The following is a 21370-nucleotide window of genomic DNA, read 5'->3' as shown; positions in this document are numbered from 1 at the left end:
AATCAAGAGAGATACACCGAGACAAATATAATGCTACCTGCAGAAGTCTGTTACATGTTCTCAGGTACTATGTCAGAACTGATGAATGGGCTAAAGCAACATGAAAAAACGAAAGACACTTTCAAGAGAAAAACAGCATTTAGATTTATCATTAGTTTATAGTTATCATGCACTGTGATTGGGGAAAAGCAGAATCACTTACACAGTATTACATATATCACAAGTTAAGTACCAACAGGGTAATTTTCAAATTTACTGCAGACTCACAATATCCAGCAGATACAATATTCTTTTGAAAGACACAGGTACTACCAGAATATGAGACCTCTTGATGATGGAAACTAAGACAGCAAAATGGGCACACAGTATGTTCTCATCAGACTTTCTGTTGTAGGTAATCTGAAGCCCTACAAGGTTTTCAGAGTATCCATTCTGAATTAGTAAAGTGGACCATTACTGGTATATTTAGTATTTTCATACACTTTGTCAAAACTGTTCATTTCTTTTAAATGGTACTATAATGCACTGGAAGGTAATGTTACTATTATCACACAAACATTCCTCCTTTGTTAAAAAAGAACACAAGAAATGGTATAACCATGAAGCTTCCATTCAACTCCACCTCAACTGATAAAAAGCACAATTTACAACATAAAAGCAAAGGATCGAGAAAATAGAGCATACCTCTGATCTCAATGGTTCAGTGACATCTGTCTTCTCATCGTGCACAGCCACCTGAGTTCTGAAAATACAAAACACCCTTACTTCAGACATCCTCACTGCACAAATAATTTTTTTTTTTTTTCCAGATGATCCAGTGAATATTTGCTGAGATATCTCAAGCAGATGAATGTGAGAGCATGTCCTTTATCATCACAGGTAAAATATCAAACTGAATACAGCTGTAGAGAGTAGTTAGTTGCTTCATAGTACTGCAGCTGTTTGCATGTATCACTCATGAAATCATGGGGCAAGCTTCAATACTCAAACTTTGCCCTTCTTTACAGATGTGCTGACAGTTCACCATTTGTGAATTCACGCAAGTTTACAGTGCACAATCATGATGAAGAAGATGACAAGAACTTGTGTTTATGTCATTCAACAGCTACAATATAGGCCTGTACAATTTTAGGATGATAAGAATTTGTTTAAAAGTATTCCACCTGCTGTTTCACTGTTACTTGAAACACAGAGCACATCCAAGGGAACGGCCATCTTCTTCTTCAAAACAGAATATAGTCAACTAAAATGTTACACACTGATACTTTTACATGAAAGCCATAACAAAAATACAAATACACGAAACCCTAACAAAATGATACTGACCCCTCCCTGCCATCAAAACCTCTAGGAAGAGATGAACAGATTCAACTCCTAGCCTCATTTAATCAACTCACTTCATCTAAGTAGCTCTAAGAATGTCTCCCATCAGTGGCTTAATTTGCTGTTCATTCTTCCTTTGTCATGACTGCTCTCAGTAACATGAGAAACTACCACTACACAGCTCTCATTTTAAGATCTCTTGGGTGTGTCATGCAGCTGAGTTTCTGATCCAGTATCGTGCTCAGTAATTTCACTGCTCGTATAAAACTATGAACATGACTGTCAGTACCAAATCCAATGGATGAAAACATGATACACACAGCTAAAAACGAGAAACAGATGTTTTCCACTATGGATTTTAAAAAACTGTATTTTTCCCCCAGATTTTTAATCCTCTTCACTTTTAATCACATTTGATGAATAGTAGTTATTCAGTTCACAGATGAATGGAAAGTAAAAGAAGTACAAACCACTTACAGACAATGCATTGAATCAAGCTTCTTACAGAGGTCATTTTGTTGTTAATAGTTATGGTAGGAAGAATAACACTTTAAATACACCACCCTGAAGAGAAAATCAGACTATTCACGCAAATGTAAATGTGAAGCACATAGGATTCCAGGAATTATATGGAAAAAATCTGCCAAACTCCGACAAAAATAAATAAAGCAACCGACATGAATACTGCGTATGTTGTTACACAACAGTACTAAATAACAATATTAAATGCAGACCACTGCTACTGCAATTCACATAGCATATCAATACATAACACATATTTTAATGCTGCTATGAAACACTACATATCTAAATCACAAAACAATATAATACATAGTTCAGCAAGTAGTAGTAGTAGTAGTAGTAGTAGTAGTAGTCGCTTTGTAAAAAGGGAAAAGGGATAATGTAGACAATTTTAGACCTACTTCTATGCCATCAGTGTTTGCTTAAGTTATTGAAAAGGCTGTGTATGTAAGAATAATTGATTATTTTATATCACACGATCATTATTCACAGTGTTGAGAATGGCTGTGATGTGGTATCTGAGTGGGGTACGGTTAAATGGGGGATGCCCCAGAGATCAGTATTGGGGCCACTCCTGTTCCTTATTTATATAAATGATGACACTAGCTTAATAGTAAAGGATGTTGTGTGCAACATTGGCTCAGTTCCAAATAGTGCAGTTCATGATCTAAGTTCATGGTTTGTAGAAAATAAACTAACTCTACATCACAGTAAGACCCAGTTTTTACAGTTTTTAACAATTCAACAAAACCTGATGTTTTAATTTCACAGAATTAGTGAAACTGAACAGCTCAAATTTCTTGTTGTTCAGATAGATAGTAAACTGTCGTGGAAAGCCCGTGTTCAGGATCTTGTTCAAAGACTGCTCTCGCAGCGAGATCTATTTACGAAATTTCAGTCACCAACTTTCTCTTCCGAATGCGAAAATATTTTGTTGAGCCCAACCTACATAGGTAGGAATGATCATCAAAATAAAATAAGAGAAATCAGAGCTCGAACAGAAAGGTTTAGGTGTTCGTTTTTCCCGCGCGCTGTTCGGGAGTGGAATGGTAAAGAGATAGTATGATTGTGGTTCGACGAACCCTCTGCCAAGCACTTAAATGTGAATTGCAGAGTAGTCATGTAGATGTAGATGCAGACTTAATGCTGCCAGTTTTACTATTCAAATCGTATCTGAAGTGAGTGATAGTTCGACAAGAAAATTAGTATACTTGGCTTATTTTCATTCGCTTATGTCATATGGTACTATATATTGTGGGGTAACTCTTCCCATTTTAAAAGGATGTTTTTGACTCAGAAACGGGCAGTTCAGGCAGTAAGTGGTGTACGTTCATGAGCATCTTGTCGACCCGTGTTCACTAGTCCGGGTATTTTGACATTAGCCTCTCAATATATACATTCTTTACTATCATTTCTTGTTAACAATATTAGCTTATTTCCAAGAATAAGCAGCTTTCACTCCGTTAATATTCAGCAGAAATCAAACCTGCATTTGGATCAGACTTCCTTAACTCTTGTGCAGAAAGGTGTGCGGTATACTGCTGCATCCATTTTCAATAAGCTACCACTAGAATTCAATTGTTGATTGCATTTACTTAAACTTATGGCTTGACTTTTTTCAAGTTCATAAACATTTTATTTTTATTTGTTATTACTTTAAAGGTGTAATTTCATGTACTGACACATTCCATGACCTTTGAGATTTGCTCCTCAATTTGGCCCTATGGAACTTGACATGTAAATAAAATAAAATAATAATGATAATTCCCTTGACAGACTACTGAATATGTCTACAACAATTACGTGATACATCTTTGTAAAAACAAAAATGAAATTCAGTTGCAAAAGATGAGTAACAGTTATTCTTATCTACAAAAGAAACAGCACTGATAAAGTCATGTTAGAGAGTAGATGTATGGTGTTATGAGAGAGTTAAGATGGCTAGGGTAACCAACATGGTTAAAAGGAAATGATATAACATTACTAGAAGAAATAAGACATATTGCCATTATCAGACTGGAGACACACCAAAATTCCAGCAGCAGTGAAAAGGTAATTAAAATATTCTTCTTCCGGTTTTTCATAGGTTGTGTCAATAATTTCTAACCACTGGTTTGGCATTTAGAGAGCTTAGTTGAGGCTTGCCAGGATCTATGATACAAACAATATTTGCTGCCATGTACTCGAAAGGAATAGGACTCAACACATTTCATGATGTTTTATCTCAAAGCTACGACCATATAATTATAATAAGAATTTTGTGCAAGGAAGATCTTATGAAGATGCCTTGTATGTAGAACAATCGCTCATGTCTACCATTCACTGGACATCACTGGGGAGAGCATCTGCAACAAGCATGCCAATATGTTGACCCAACTGCACATACATTGAAGGTGAGCTTGGATTTAAATTAGAAAGAGAAAGCAGATTTTGATTTTTGAAAAGCAAGGGTCCATTCTCATCCATCAAACACTCATAACATAGATGATCAGAACTCCACATTTTTCTCTGTGGGACTGTGAAAGAGCAGGGCTATAGACATGATATCCTAAATACATATTTATTCATTTCCTTCTGTTAGTGTTGTATATGGTGATTTCTTCCTACATGATGATAACCCTCAAGCACAACAGCTTATCTAGAGGACAAATATCTTCATTATCTAAGCAGTTCATCAGTGCTTGACTTCTATAGTTTTCTATCAGTGTCAAAATAAGTGATTCAGGTTTCCCACAGATTACCATTTGAGCAACAGGTTTTGGAGCAGTTGTCATTTTGACAATATTCTACACGGCCATTGCAAAGCATGCACTTTCTTTCCCATTCATTCTCAACACTGACTACCATATAATCATCTAAAATGACACATGACAACTGTCAGGTCAGGAATACAACCTGTATTTCCTTCTTTTGACATACAGTCACATTAACCAATAGTTAGTTTGTTAATTAGTTGCATGTTTCATAGATCATACTCCCAATAAATGTTGTGATGTGGAATGTGTCAACTGCACTAACATAGAACATCTACATTGGGTGCAGGTGGCAGGGGTTGGAAAATGGCTCACTTGCAGGAAGTCTGGCACCCAGACTGTAGCCTGTTCCACAGCTATACACTGGCTGAATACACACAGGCTCCAGGGTGACCGCCAGCTGCCCTCTAGTTCCGCTCTGAACAGCAAAACTTGCTGTTACTGCTACCCATCAGAAAGTGCCATCACACACCTTCGACGGAATCATCAGCCAGTGTACGTCCATTAGCTGCTCTTGTGCCTGAACCCGCATCTCAATGGCTCACATGCTCACAGCCTCGTGGTACAGAGCTGCTGATCATTCACTCCCGTCGAATCACCACTTTTGATGACTATGGACTTCATTATAGTGGGCACACTGTCACGTTGGTCTTTCAGTAGTACTCAACTGTGGACTTTAATCCTCTGAAGATATACTGAGTTTAGTTCAAAGTTAGTAAACAAAGAGTTGTTATAGCAATGTGTGAATTCAATCATACCAGTCACACCATTCAGCTAAGGATACAACGGTGGCCACGAGAATAATGGTTTTGTGTCACAGCACTTTTCCCTCATCCGTCAGTGGCCGCAAACGACGAAGCTAACTATCCCACGTGTGACACACACAGTTCCTGTGGATTGTCAGTACAGTACCTGTTCAAGTTGACTCACTGCAGTGCCATCTTTTGATTTCACCCACCAGCTGCCTGCTGCCTTCCTTCATGTAGAGTCCAACACTGCCATGCCATCGTATTTTGCTCTGACCATGGAACCACAACAGACGCTATTACCGAGGGTGGTGACACCCAGATAGGACAAGGACAATGAGGCTGTCAGCCTGACAACCATACCTCCAATCCTTGCTACCCTCCCTGTTTTCCTTTCCCTGTTGCTTCATAACCTGGGTTGTGAGTAACTGAATCCACTTTCCCTTCTTCCCTTTCTTTCTCCTCTCTCCTTCCTGATGAAGGAACATGTGTTCCGAAAGCTAGGAACGTAAATTTTCGGTTCTGTTTTTTGTGTATCTATCGGCTGTACTGAGCTGAGGTAAGTACTGGCCAGCCCATCTATCTCTTTGTTAGTATTTGTTTAGCAATTGAAATATAGCAGACAAATTGTTGAAGATTTAAGTAGTAAATGCTAAACCAAAGTGAACCACAAAAATTGTATGTGGATATAGTAAACTGGTCGTTTTTCCTGTTTTACTTATCTATAGCTATGTATAGACACATACCTGATTATTGGTTTATCAAGCATTTTGTTGAATAATTCCGTCTTCTGATGGTATGCAATCTGCAAATGAAAATTAATTATACAAACATTATTTTAAAACAAATATTTATATTATTATCTGGCTGCCTTCAACTAGACTTATAATGTACGACATGTAGGTACAGATTTAAAATTATAAAATTAAATCCCCATTTAATTTCATTCCTCAGTAAATTTGTAATAAGGTACTCAATATATACAACAGTAGTAGTAGTAGTATAACAACAACAGTAATAATATTTATTCAACAATGAATAATCAATACAATCCTTAGAATAATATAGTTTTTGGACATCACATAGATTGGGAACTGTAAACTTTCAAGGCCGGAAATACGACAATTATTAAAATTTTCTGGGCTGTTATTCTATGATCAGATGAATTTCACAGTTTGCATTCAATATGAAATTCAACTGACCACAACGTAATAGCCTGGAAGATTTTAATAGGTGTCATCACACAGATTACACTTTTGAACCTGTTAGTGAAGAATATCAAGGTTTACAATTTATAAACTAAAGTTTTGAGTTAAACAAAAAATTTTATATTTTAATACATTTTACATTTGTTAGTATATAAGAAACAGTGCTTCTATTTACAGACATTCTTTCAAGCATTGACTGTCTCATCTTATGACTGGATGCACAAAAATGGTTCAAATGGCTCTGAGCACTACGGGACTTAACATCTGAGGTCATCAGACCCCTAGAACTTATTAGAAGTACTTAAACCTAACTAACCTAACGACATCACACACATCCATGCCCGAGGCAGGATTCGAACCTCCGACCGTAGCGGTCAAGCCGTTCCAGACTGAAGCGCCTAGAACCGCTCGGCCACAGCAGCCCGCCTGGATGCACAGCTTATGAAATTGCCATTTAACAGTGTTTTTTCTCCCTTCATCCTAAAATTTCATGCAATTACTGATCTTATAGTCAGAGTCACTTTATCATATACTGAGCACTTATAAATAGCTATGAGTCACTGCTGTAATGATTTTCATATAGACTACAAAGATTCCTTACATATCACAGCACACTAACCAACAATATGATTTTTTAAACCATCCTGGGTTGTTCGAACTTGTGCACAGACTTCATGTGTTAGCTTATTCTAGAGGAAAAAGACTATGCCTTCATGTCCTTCTAGTGACCAAGAAAGAGCTGGTCAAGTGCTTTCCTAGCAACAAGGTAATAGTGAGCCAATTCCTCTAAGAGAGCGGGTTGCACTTTGGTAAAAAACTGCATGTTTGTGTTAAGATTTATGCAATGAGATAAGGTGCAATTACATAGTCTTCAACAATCCCACAACAAACACTGATTCTCCACTGCCACCAAAGTTGAATCTGCAGCCCAATAACGCACATTTCTTACACTCAGATGTCCATGATTTGGTTCCTACATTAGTAAAGAGAATTCTTTGGAAAAGTACCTATTGTCTTGACATCACACTCGAACTGAAAGACAGAATTACACATGAAACTTCCTGGCAGATTAAAACTGTGTGCCCGACCGAGACTCGAACTCAGGACCTTTGCCTTTTGCGGGCAAGTGCTCTACCAACTGAGCTACCCAAGCACGACTCATGCCCGATACTCACAGCTTTACTTCTGCCAGTACCTCGTCTCCTACCTTCCAAACTTTACAGAAGCTCTCCTGTGAACCTTGCATAACTAGCACTCCTGAAAGAAAGGATATTGCGGAGACATGGCTTAGCCACAGCCTGGGGGATGTTTCCAGAATGAGAGTATAGGGCGTGAGTCGTGCTTCGGTAGCTCAGTTGGTAGAGCACTTGCCCGCGAAAGGCAAAGGTCCCGAGTTCAAGTCTCGGTCGGGCACACAGTTTTAATCTGCCAGGAAGTTTCATATCAGCGCACACTCCGCTGCAGAGTGAAAATCTCATTCTAGAATTACACATATTTTCTACAATCTCACTGGTTAACCTGCTGGTAAAAAATGATACAAAATGGATAGAAGCTGTTTGCATGCAAAACGCAAATATTACTTGACTGACTTACTCAAAGGGCATTTGCAGTTTTTCCAGTGCTACCTCATAGATCAAAGATATCAACCATTTCCTAGATCATCTGAAATCCGTGCCCATCCTGCTCCCACCACACACCTTGATTGTCACCATTGATGCCACCTCCCTGTATACCAACATTCCCCACATACATGGTCAGTCTGCTGCTGAACATTTCGTCAGCAGAACCCACCTGATTCCAAACCTATGACATCCTTCCCACTCACTTTAATCAACTTTTTACTTACCAACAACTACTTCCGCTTTGAGGGGCAGACATACAAACAGATCGGGGTACGGCCATAGGAACCAGGATGACTCCTTCCTATGCCAACCTTTCCATGGGTCGCTTGGAAGGGGCTTTCCTGGGATCCATAACTCTTCAGCCACTGGTTTGGTTTAGATACATTGAGGACATCTTTATTATATGAACTCATGGTTACGCTGAACTGTTAAAATTCCTGGAATCTCTAAATGCCTTCTTCCGAGTTAAATTTCACATGGTACTATTCTGAATCCCATGCCACTTTCCTTAATGCTGATCTTGTCCTCACAGAAGGCCAGCTACACACTTCTGTCCTAACAACAAACAACAGTACTTACATTTTGACAGTTGCCGTTCTTGTCATGTCAAATTTTCCCTCCCATACAGCCTTAGCGGTCAAGGCAAACATATCTGTTTGGATGCGGACACTTTACAGTAATACACCACCATTCTCACGTTAATTTCTTCCGTCTCAGCATTTCTTCACAGTAACTACTCTCTTCTTAACTCACCTTTAGTTTTCTACATCTTTCTTTGTCTTACTCATCTAATTTTCACTGTCCCCCTCCCACCTCAGTTACGTACAATGCACATAGCTTTTAACTCTCACTCCTGGATAATATTTAAGCAGTAATCTCTGTCTTGCATACTACCCTGTCTTCCACCTCTAAGCTCTCAGGTTTTCAAATCTTGTCTAGTGCAGTCCCCAACAATCAGTCTTTCCTTCTCATTCCATGCGGTGAGTCTCCCCTGATCTGTGGTTTTGGGTGACTTCAAAAATCTACCCCTTCTCCTAGACCTCTCCAGTCATTCTCCTTCACCCCTCTTCCTTTCTCTTCAACCCTTCTGCCTGAAGAAGAAACCACCAGCTCCGAAAACTTGCCTATTTATAATCTTCTTTTATGTACGTATTCTGCCACTACTTCGTGTATAGATTTTTTAATCTATCCAATTCAATTATTTTGTCTGAAAGTCATTGTTTTTGTTGTTACAATATTATTTTAAACTACGCAGGAAATACACGATTTAACAATCACAAAGCACAACAAATAATATATGCAGCTCAGCCTGATGACACATTATGGCAACTGTTTACTCTCTCCCTCTGTAGCTGCATTTCAAGATGATCATGTGTGGAAGGGTCACACACAGATGAATCGTCATCAGAACGAGTCGCACGGACCATCGGTTGCACAGCGGGCCTCACAGTCAAATCACCAATGTGCGAGGCCTTATGGGAAGTGGGTGATAAGTGAAGAACACAGCTCAGCCCCGCAGGCACAGAACGCAACCACATCGCCAGTGTGTAAGGAGTCTTTCTCCACATCTGGATATTAGTACTTTTGCTCTCAAAATGAACACCAATTTTTTGAGCTATTCAAGCATTTCTCTTCACTTGCATACCACCAAAAAACTTTTTTTTTTTTTTTTTTTTCAAACAAAGGATAATCCAGGATGGAATGTAACAATATTAGAGAAGGAAAGTTGCTACTCACCGTACAGCGGAGATTCTGAGCTGCAATAGCCCCCCCCCCCCCCCCCCCCCCTCAAACATGAAATCTACATCCCACTGCTAGCATTGTGTGTTCCCTTCCATTGTGGTACTACTTTGCAATTGGAGGTAAATTTAAGATTGGGGCCAATATCTGAGATTTACTTTTGCTATCATCTCATGCCAAAAGTTTAGATATAGCCCGTATTAGCGCAAAAATGTAGTACCTCAATACACACAACTCTACTGTCCTTTTCAAGTTTCTTTTGCATCCTCCATAAACAAGTACAATATTTTTCTTTTGGTTTGTTATGTACACTGCCCCAGCCCCCTTAGTACACAGCTATCAATACATGCAAACAACATACACAGAAACTAATTTACAATTTCTCTGCACCCCCTTCACACCGGTATAATGGTTGTGCAACACATTGTTTCCCTCTAATCCAATGTGATGTATATTTTTAAGAAATAACAAAGATCAGCATTTGGTTTGATACTGAAAACAAGTAAGCCCTAAGTTCTAAATATTGTAATGCCTCTGGAATTACTTGTTGGAGTTTGGATAGTGAAATGCGGTTTAATTTGTATCACTGAGATCTACAATACTAGCAGCAGAAATTAGTATAGTTCCCTTTGAAAATTAGAGGTAGATATCAACATCTCAGCAATTAATATAATTGCGATAAGTTATAATACCTTGTATGGTTCTGGAAATATTTGAAACGGACAGCGGAATCATCCTTAACATGCCTGTCTCCCAAACTGTAATATAAATGGGTTCTGGAAATATGTGAAGTGAACAAATGAATGCATATTTCCCAAACTGTAATATAAATTGTGACAAATATACACACAGTTCTGTTCATGATTATGAAATAAAATATTCCTGTAGCAATGGCAAAAGCAGGTAGAACAATTAATTTTAAAATGTGTGTGTGTGTGAGAGAGAGAGAGAGAGAGAGAGAGAGAGAGAGAGAGAGAGAGAGAGAGAGAGTTCGTCAGTTAATAAGCTCTGGCCTCTTCCACTGTGTTAAGTGTACTTTCTTAATTTATTTTTCAAATTCAGCTAGCATAATTTCTTACCTCATGTTTTTCAGCTGACTGTATTGGAACTTCAGGCACAATCTCATCTGTTTCACTTTCTGCATCACCCTGGCGACTAATTTCTTTCAGAATGTCTTCACGCAAATGCAATGCTTGATCCGTTGCATCATAAGCGTCTAACATCAAAATACCATTACTGTCAAAACTGTTGTGAGGTGTGTGGCTTTTGTAATAGTCATTACTAGGTGCAGGGCCTCCACAAATTACCTAATAAAAGACTTTTTGGAATCAGACATATAGCTTAAAAGAAAGACTAAATATTCATTAACAATAATGGGATAAATGTAAAATAGCACCATGTTGTAATTTTGATTTCAAGAAGAAGTAAACATTTTCATTTCAAACAACTATAATATTCTAAAAATTGCGTCTGTTCACATTTTCACACCTATCTCATTATTTCCTTTCCTTTAATGTTGTTCATGCCTAATATGATATTGTTCTGTGCAGGCAGCCACCATTTGGAGTTGTTTATTAGTAACACTATATTGCAAAACTTTCTTTTCCTTTGTTCATGGGACTGTTCCCCAGACTCAAGCTCTGGAAACAGCGTATGCTGATGGCTAAAGCATAGTTCCCACAGTCGGACACCGCTGATGAGGCATACCAGCACGCATTGCCTACAGTAAGCCAACCAACAGAGAACATAAGAGGATGTCACGGTGAGTCTCTGGAGGCTACAAGCAGAGTGTGGTTTCCAGACTACTGACACTCTTTCTGCCCTCAGCCTTCAATCCTGGAACTTGCATACTTTACTTGCTCCCCCATGACTTTGTTAGAATGTCCCGTCTAAGCCAATGGCAATTTGACTGCCTTATCTACATGCACCATCCGTATTCTGTACGATGAATTACATGTTCTCTATTTAGCAAATCTTCCTGTTCTTATTCGAAAATATCCTCCTGGATGCCCACTTCTAAGTCCTTCCCTGCCCATCTAAATAGTTCTTTACCATTCACAACAAAAAGTTATGCAATAATCCATCAAGGTTACTGGTAACATACTCTTCATTCTTCTGCATAGTAATAGTAAAGCATATTAAATGTATAAATATTGTTTATTGCATTAGTTTCTGCACAGTAACTATAGTTAAAATAAAAAGTGGTACTAAAATTCAGTTCATAATAACTAAACAATGGTAAATCCAGGATGGAATGTTACAGTATTATGAAAAGTATAGTTGCTACTCACCATATAGTGGAGATGCTGAGTTGCAGAAAAACACAACAAAAGGACTGTCGGAAAGTTAGCTTTCAGCCAACAAGGCCTTTTGTTGGAAATAGACAACACCACACAACACCACACACACACACACACACACACACACACACACACACAAGTGCACACGAGCACAAATGCAACTCCCACACACGACCACAGTCTCTCCCAGCAGGAACCAGACTGCAAGCAGCAGTGCATTGAGAGGCAACTGGGAGGGGTAAAGAGGAGGCTGGGGCAGGGAGAATGAGGGACAGCAGGGACGGTAAAGAGCTATTGGGAGCGTGCAGGGATGAGGTGGAGAGTAGGGCAGCTGATGCAGTCAGGAGGTGAGGGAAAGGTGGGGGGGGGCGGGGGGGGGGGGGTGATAGCGAAAAGGGAGAGAAGTTAAAAGACTGGGTCTGTTGGTGAAATAGAGGGCTGCGTAGTGCTGGAATAGGAATGGGGAAGGGGCTAGATGGGTAACAGACCTGTAATAGGCCTCGATCCAAGACCTGTCCCATACATGTTCCCACCACCACCTACTCCAGCCTGGTTACAAAGAATACCTATCCCATCAAAGGCAGAGTGAAACTAGTAATGTGATCTACAAGCTAAGCTGCAACCACTATGCTGCATTCTACGTTGGCATGACAACGAACATGTTGTCTGTCCACGTGAAAGGCCACTGACAAATTGTGGCCAAGAAACAACTGGACCACCCTGTTTCTGAGCACGCCGTCCAGCTCGACGTTCTTCATTTCAATGATTGCTTCACAGCCTGTGCCACCTGGATACTTCCCACCAACACCAGCTTTTCTGAATTGCACAGGTGGGAACTTTCCCTGCAATATATCCTAAGTTTCTGTAACCGTCCTGGCCTCAACCTTCATTAGTCATTGTCCTTAATCATCTAGCCTCTTCCCTTTTCTTATTCCAGCATTAGCACTACACAGTCTTTTTGCTTCTCTCCTTTTCCACTACCCCTCCTTCCCCCCCCCCCCCCCCCCCACCCTCTGCCTAACCTCCCGACTGCATGAGTTGCCCTACTCTCCACCTCATCCCTGCACACTCCCAGCAGCACTTTACCATGCCCCATCCCCTGCTATCCCCCCCCCCCCCCCCCACTGATAGATAACTTTCTGACAGTCTTTTTGTTTGCTTTTCTGCAATTCAACATCTCTGCTATATGGTCAGTAGCAACTATCCTTTTCATAATATAGTTCATAATAATTAATTATAGCTATCAGTAATAATTAATAAGTTGTGAGTAATGATTATTTTATGCCACCAGGAAATTAATTTAAAATTACAATGATTTATAAGATGGATATTTATCTTGAGAAAGAGGAAGAGAGAAAGAGAAAGAAAAAGAGGGGTGGGGGGGGGGGGGGAGAAGGAACATGTTAATTTATTACTATTTAATATGAACCATACATCTTGGTACACAAGAATGGCTTAATCCCTACACACAGGAAAGGTATCATAAAATTAACTCTTTGGCTACCCTCCTCGATAATCTGTGGCCACCACAGGATTCCCAAGGTCTCAAATTCTAATACAATATGGGGATTATCTATCTGGTGAACAGATCCAGAACACACCATAGCATTGCTTGAGGAATGTAAAGTTAATCACTTGCCTTTGTTATTTATTTTCTAGCATTCTGGTCAAAGTTGTTTTGGATACATGCCATACTGCTATCCACCTGAAGTTTACAATCGAATGCACAACTGAACTCCTCGGATTTTTGAAATCACTCAAATTTACTTATGAGAATGTTACCATTTGTTCAATAGATAGCAGAATGCATGTTGCATCTCTACAATTCAATCACATTTAGCAAACTACATTACTTAACACGTGAGTTCCCAAAAGACACTGAATAGAAACACTGCAGTCTTGCTTGGAAGAGCTCTGTAGATGAATCAAATCTCTGAATATTTCTCTGTTCAGTAAGGTTTGAATGGGAGCCATATTTGCAATTAATCAAAGATAAAAGTTCAATTATCTCTGTATTTGATTAAATCACACAAATCATTGAATGTACACAAACAAATACTAAAAATTCTTTAATGTAAATAAAAGAAAAGAACAGAAATAATAACGAAGTATAGAGCAGGTGGAAATTACCACTTCAGTTGCAAGATTCTTTTTATTCTTCAATGATTAAACCATGGCCAGTTTTGGGCTCTTACATTTCCACCATCAGGTGTGATAACTTTGTGCTGTGACCCCAAGTACCGTGATGGGTCAGTACGGGACGTGTGTACCACCACCGAGTGCAGAGCTCCATGTCCTGCACTCGCTCATGATAAACCACATTCTATACTAGCTGAACCAGTATTTTCAGCCTCTACTATAATGCTCAGTTGCAGTGTTCCTCCAGCAAGACTGCTTGTAATAAAGAAAAGCATATAGTGATACAAAGGATCTGGGCAAGATGGTGGAAAACCGGTATTGAACACCAGAATTTGTGAAGAAGAAATAATGAAGGATTTTAAGGATAAATTCATATTACTTGCAAGTAACGAAGGAACAACTAACAAGAGACACTGCATTGTTAAGAGAAAAGTAAGATAAGGAGGAATTAATCTAATACATGGAAAGACTACTATAACTGAGAAATCAGGATGGACACATACAAAATAATTGCAATATTAATCACATTACATTAAAAATATAACCAAATACAGAAAGCAGCAATGATGACATTTGGTCCACTGGTATTAAACATGAGAACAATGTAATGCAATATAAGAACTATACATTTAAAAGAACAGGAATTATAAAATCACAAACACATGCATGGCTACACAGTGCCAGTATTGCAGCCTGATTGCACATTAAGATAGTTTCCCAGCAAGAAAAACAGACTGTAAATAGAAGACAGGCAAAAACATAGTTTTAGACAACTCGGTAAACTAGAAGGAAGGACTACGTACTGCAAAGAATAACAGCATACAAATCAATGAAGAACAAACTATACAGACAAAATAGAAAAAGTACTCACATTCAGGGTCATAAAATTAAAAACAAATAACAACATTGGAGAAAAGTGTGCAGATACTGTCATCATATAGAACTCAAGAGTGTGGAAAGTGTTAAATAAGATGACATGGTATGACAAAAAATTCTAAAATTAGTTACATTAGTTCTAAGTATAACAAGATAAAGTCAAAACAAGAAATACGACATTGTGTTCTTTTACATTTGTTTGACATCAAAAGTATAACCTACCTCTGCTACAGAACAGTCTTTCTTGGTGGCAACAAGTGTAACAGACCGTCTCAATTGAGGGGGAGGCTGTGTCCTGTTAATACTGTTTTTCCCAGTTAAAATTATGTCTTGTCCCTCCACTTTTAGCCCATAGGGTCCACAAAAATCAACAGTCTCTTCATCATCATCAAATGCAAGAATCTTGGTGAGTGCAGACACTGAAAACTAAAGATATGTATAAGTAGCTTAGTGCTGGTGCATATTTTTTAATAGTTTATGATCCTGCATCACAGTTAAAGGAAATTAAATTTATGGAAATAAAGCGTGCCAATAAAAAAATATGTAATGGTATAATCAAAATAAATAAATAAATAAATAAATAAAATAAAGTTTCCTGGTTGGATGCAAACTGATCGCAACCTATGGAAGTGATTTGATAAAAACAGTTATTAACCCACATGTATCTGTGACATAAAACTTGAGCTATAGTTTGCTAAATTTACCTTCGGCTTATTTTTTCTTCTGTGATTCATTTCATAAAAGCATTAACATTTGTAATGGACAACTGAAAAAACTGAAGAATGAAGGATAATAGAGCTCTTACAATCTAAGTGCTCCTCTGATCACCAGCAGTTTAGTGAGAACTTGTTGTCACATCTGCCATCGTAAAGTCCAGGCAACCGTATTTCTTTTTCCTTTTTTTCTACCACTGTGACTTGACGAACAAAGTCAAAGTAACTGCACTTGACGGGTCATCCTATATATAGAAATGAGGACACATCCAAAACTACACAGTAAAGGTGACTGCAAAATAAAAGGCTGCTTTAACAGCAATGACAACCATGGGTGCAGTTTGTTATCAATCAGCCAATTACGTTTGTGCTTGTATCGGCTAACTTCTTCTGTCTTAATTTAGAAAGAAAGCTGAAACTTCCAGAAAAAATAAGAAGGAAAAAACTGATTATTTCTGTTGTTTTGGTCCTCAGCCTGATGCACCTCTCCATGTCTGTGAGCCTCTTCATTTCTGCATAACTACAGCAAGTACATCCATTTGCATCTTCTTACTATTCAAGCCTTGGTCTCCCTGTACAATTTTTATCAACCTTACATCCTTCCACTGCCAAACTGATTATTCCTAGATGCCTCAGGATGTATTCTATCAACCAATCCCATTTTTAAACAAGCTGTCAAATATATCTTATTCAGAAACATATTTTTTGCTGTTGCCAGTGTGCATTTTATATCATCTCTACTTCAGACAATGTGAGCAATTTCCCTGCTCAACAGCAAAACTCGGCAACTCCTTTTAGTGTCTTTTTTCCTAACCTAATTCTATCAGCATCGCCTGATTTAATTTGATTAGATTCAGTTAGCCTTGTTTTACTTTTATTTATGTTCATCTCATATCTTTTCAAGTCACTAACCATCCTGTTCGACTGCTATTCCAAACATTTTGTCGTCTTTAGCAGAATTGCAATGTCACTGGCAAACCACAAAGTTCTTATTTTCCCCTAAACTTCAATTCTCTTTCCAAATTTGTCGTGGGTTTCCTTCACTGCCTGTTCAATATGCAGACTGAATAACATTGAGGATAGGTCACAAACCTGTCTCACTCCCTATTGAACTACTGCTTCCTTTCATGTCCTTTGAGTCTGCAGTCTGATTTCTGTACAAGACATGGATGACTTTTAGCTCCCCTTATTTTATTCCTCCTACCTTCAAATTTCAAAGGGTGTATTCCAACCAACATTATCAAAAGCTACAAAGGCTATAAACATAGGTTTGTCTTTCCTCAGTCTATCTTCCAAGAAAATTGAAGGCTCACTATGGCCTTGTGTGTTCTTATACTTCTCCCAACCTAAAACTAATCTTCCCCGAGGTTGACTCTAACAGTTTTTCCATTCTTCAGTAAAAAATTTGTGTCAGTATTTTACATCATGACATTATACTGATGGCTTGGCAATATTAAGACTTGTCAGCATCTACCTTCTCTGGAATTGGAATTCTTCTTTAAGCCTGAGGGCAGGTGAACTGCCTTAATATCTCTTGCACATCAGGTAGAGTAATTTTGTCATGGTTGGCTCTCTCAATGATCTCCATAACTGAGGCATTGTCACCTACTCTACGTGACATGTTGTGATTTAAATCTGTCAGAGCTCTGTCAGATTCTTGGAGTATCATACCTCCCATTTGTTTTTAAGATTGTTTCCATTGTTTGTATGATTTTTACACACACACACACACACACACACACACACACACACACATTCTCATCAATCTCATTTTTATAAGTCTGTATTTTCTTACGCCTACTATATTTCTTCCATTTTTATCTTTTCTCTTTTTCTCAAATTCAATAACTCAGGTGTTATATGACACCTGTTTGTCTAGAAAACAACACTCATCTTCAAGTGCCTGGTTTTGCAGCAGTGTGTCCACTATTTCTCACCTGACAAGGTGTAGAATCACCAGAATTATGATACTGATTCTAGATGCTGTCAGAGGTCAGAGGTGTATGCCATCTGGGAGAAAGGCACTTGCGTCAACTCCCCCCCCCCCCCCCCCCCCCCCCCCGCCTTCAAAATGTCACTATAGTCACTAACACAATCATATTTTTTGAAAATACCTCATGTCCTATCCTTACAACACATACAGACACTATCCAAAAAAAAAAAAAAAAACTTAATAATAACAAAGGCAAACATGTAATGTACCCCAAAAATAGTGAAAGCTTACCTCATACAATATCCCAGAAAAAATTATAAACCATTTTATATCAATATTTACTGACACAGTCTAAGCACATAAGGGACTTTGTGTGTACCTTGGTCATCAACCTCTGCTCCATTTCTTTTCCTCCTGTCAATGATACTAGCACCTGCGGCAAAGCTAGAGCCCTTCTAAACCACTTAACACTCCCCACAGATGCAACAGAAGTATTCATTAACAAATACAAAATTTACACTGACAGGTGACATCACCTCCACAACCTGATATGGCCCTTGGTATCGGGTCACAAACTTCTTTGTTTTACCCTTAGGTGTTTAGGGATTCATTAACAAAACCCACTGCCTGACTCTATATTGCGGTAACTTGCTAACACAATGTCCTGTCTGTTCCTGTCATTCAAGGGCTTTCATATTGCTGTTTTCACTTTCTGCACACAACCTCTAATATTTTTACAAATTTCTTTACTGAGTCCCCATTTTTCCCAAGTTTAGGCTTAATTGCCACAAAAGATGCAGCCATCTTTCTACCCTATACCACCGGGTATGGTGAGAGCCCAACACTGCTATATACTTCAGTGTCATATGTTGACATTACATAAAAAAGGTATACATACCAATCACTGTAATGGCTAATTACACAATAACTCAACCTTTTGTAATCATACAATAAACACATTCCATTCTTCCAGTGGACTGAGGATGGAAAGGTCTAGTCCTAGGCTACAGAACGCACAGAAAATGGCATAACTGTTTCATCAGCTCAGAAATAAAATTAGTGCCCTGATCTGGATTATCATGTTGGGTTCACCTAAGTTTGTTTACTGAGACCAGGGCCACTGTACTCATATGTTGTTCTGGGCTTGCCACCACTGCGAAAAAGTCTAAAAATGATCTACTGTGGTCGGTATGTAACAGTTACTCACTGGTGGTCAGTTGAATGAAGCAAGAACATCCATTTCCACCATTTCAAGTGGTTTGGATGCTTCTGACAACTTCTGCCCATTGATGGCTGAGGTCAGCATGTTGTGGGTAAGGCATACAATTTTTGATATATTGTTCCAAGTCCTGTTTCCTTGTTTTTAACCAAAACTTGTCTGATACTTGTGGATCACTTGTTCTCCAATCATCATGAACTGTTAATACCTGATTATATGCTTGCTTTAACATGTCTTCCTTGAAACCTGCAGACACCACTATCATGGTCCACATTTTGGCATTCTACACAACAGGCCTACAGTGTTGTAAACTGGAAGTATGCCCTAAATAATTGGCAGTGAGAGTCAGCAATCTGGGCTTCTTGCTACTTGGCAATGCTCTTACCCAGCACTCCCAATACTCCAACCTTCCTACTCAAGTCATTGTGTTTTTGCCTGGTTTATGCATCACTTCCTAATTCACCAAATTTTGGAGTCCATCACATCAACCTATTCAAGAGATCCTTTAGCCCTAGCAACCATTTCAATGCACCATTGTCTGTCTCAACCGATTTATGCCAAAAAAGGATTTACTAGATTAGCTCCAACATGATCTATATAAGGGATAGATACATTAACCAAAGCTTTTGCCTCTAGCAACTCAACTCATTAATGGTTCGTAGAGTGCCTATTTGGCTTTGCGACATTGCATTGTCTTTCTACAGTTCGACTACTTGGCCATTCAAACTTTCACTCGCTTCCTGCATTGTTGACACCTATGTTTTACACATCTGAGGAACCTCAATCAAGCAATACAAACGACCACAGAGCCACACAAAACATACAACTAAGGAAGCAATTAGGCTAATCTTTACACCACACCATGGCCCAATGTGATTCAGAACACAGAGGTGCTTTGTAGCTTAATCTTCTACATGTGCTACATTTAGCTGGCACTGCCTTCAAACACAGCAAGTCATGTCCAGCTAAATTACAGTACTGGCACTTAACAGGTTGCAAATATCACTCCCTACAATTACCTCTGAACTGAGAGAGACCCACAGATTGAAGGCAGGTCAAAGCCAAGATGCTGTGGAACAGAACCCCAGGACGAAGGTGAATAACGGCTTGGTGAGTGGGTAGCTTTCTGACAGCCGTTGGGCATCAGTGAAACAGTATTAAGGAACCAAACACTTATTTACAAACTTGCTGCATGTTGCAGATGAAAAAGGTCTGAAACTTCTTTTATAATTGATATAAATGGTTGTAGCTCTGTTATAAGTTGCATTAAGCCCCTAGCAGGCGTGCCAATTTTCATAACACAAGCAGGCACGTGGCATACTTTATACACAAGTAAAGAACAACTGCCTTTATGTTACCAATATGAACATGTATCAGCAAAATTACTGTTTAATCTTAGTATAATCAAACAATTACAAAATAATCTTATATGAGCTCAGTCAATGTTTTAATCAAACAATAATAAAATAAACTTTCATTGTATCACTCTGTTGCCATATACAAGTGTTACTCACAGTAATAACACAGTTGGAGCATTAAACAGTGCAACTGCATCAAATCCCAGCCAAATGCTTATTTGATTACCTCATAGAAAACTGCCTCATTGTGGGACTGTGCTACTAGCTCGGAATCTACTGGGTGTGTACAAGTATGAAATGCGGATTTCAGACAAAAGATGTCGCACTAACACAGTTTGTGCTATACAGATTTGACACTACGCCATTTTATTTTGTCATCAACAAGTGTCAGGCACACTAGTGATAACTGGAAAAGAGTGTGCATAGTGTTGTGTTCAATATGTCAAAATTTATACCAAACAAAGAGCATTTGCAGACAGAATTAATTTTTTGTTTTCATTTGAAGAAAACTGGTGGTGAACCATACCCACTACTTCGAGAAGCTTATGGTGAACATGCACCATCACAAGATACACGTGAATGATGGTTTCGGCATTTCAAAAATAGTGGCTTCGATGGTGCAGACAAGGAACATGGAAAACCACCGAAAAAATACAAAACTGTGGAATTGGAAGCACTGTTGAACAAAGATGATTCATGAACACAAAAAAACTCACCGAGCAATTGAGTGTCAGTCAGCAAGCTGTTTGCAATCGCCTACGAGAGATGGGAAAGATTCAGAAGAGCAGTAGAGGGGTACCACATGAGTTGAGAATCACAGGCAAATGTGAAACATGTGAGATTTTGCTCGCTCGGCTTTTGCATTATATAGTTAAAGGGGATGAAAAGTGGATTTCTTTTGAGAATCTCAAGTGTAAA

At 38.7% G+C, this 21370-nt stretch overlaps 1 protein-coding gene across 2 annotated transcripts in view; it reads right to left on the bottom strand.

Moving 5' to 3' along the window:
- The window catches only part of LOC124611148 (germinal-center associated nuclear protein), a 279556-nt gene that overhangs the window by 191547 nt on the left and 66639 nt on the right, over positions 1 to 21370 (bottom strand). For both annotated transcript variants that reach the window (XM_047140221.1, XM_047140218.1), the window contains exons 9-12: positions 15452 to 15655; positions 10994 to 11221; positions 6091 to 6149; positions 685 to 742 (exon numbers count right to left, since the gene is read on the bottom strand). In XM_047140221.1, coding sequence (XP_046996177.1) covers positions 685 to 742; positions 6091 to 6149; positions 10994 to 11221; positions 15452 to 15655 — 549 coding nt within the window. The remainder of the gene's footprint in view (positions 1 to 684; positions 743 to 6090; positions 6150 to 10993; positions 11222 to 15451; positions 15656 to 21370) is intronic.

The sequence above is a fragment of the Schistocerca americana genome, chromosome 1 (genome assembly GCF_021461395.2).
Source record: "Schistocerca americana isolate TAMUIC-IGC-003095 chromosome 1, iqSchAmer2.1, whole genome shotgun sequence".
NCBI classification, from domain to species: domain Eukaryota; kingdom Metazoa; phylum Arthropoda; class Insecta; order Orthoptera; family Acrididae; genus Schistocerca; species Schistocerca americana.
The sequence above is the reverse complement of the archived record's forward strand: the minus strand, read 5'-3'. Positions and strand labels throughout refer to the sequence as shown.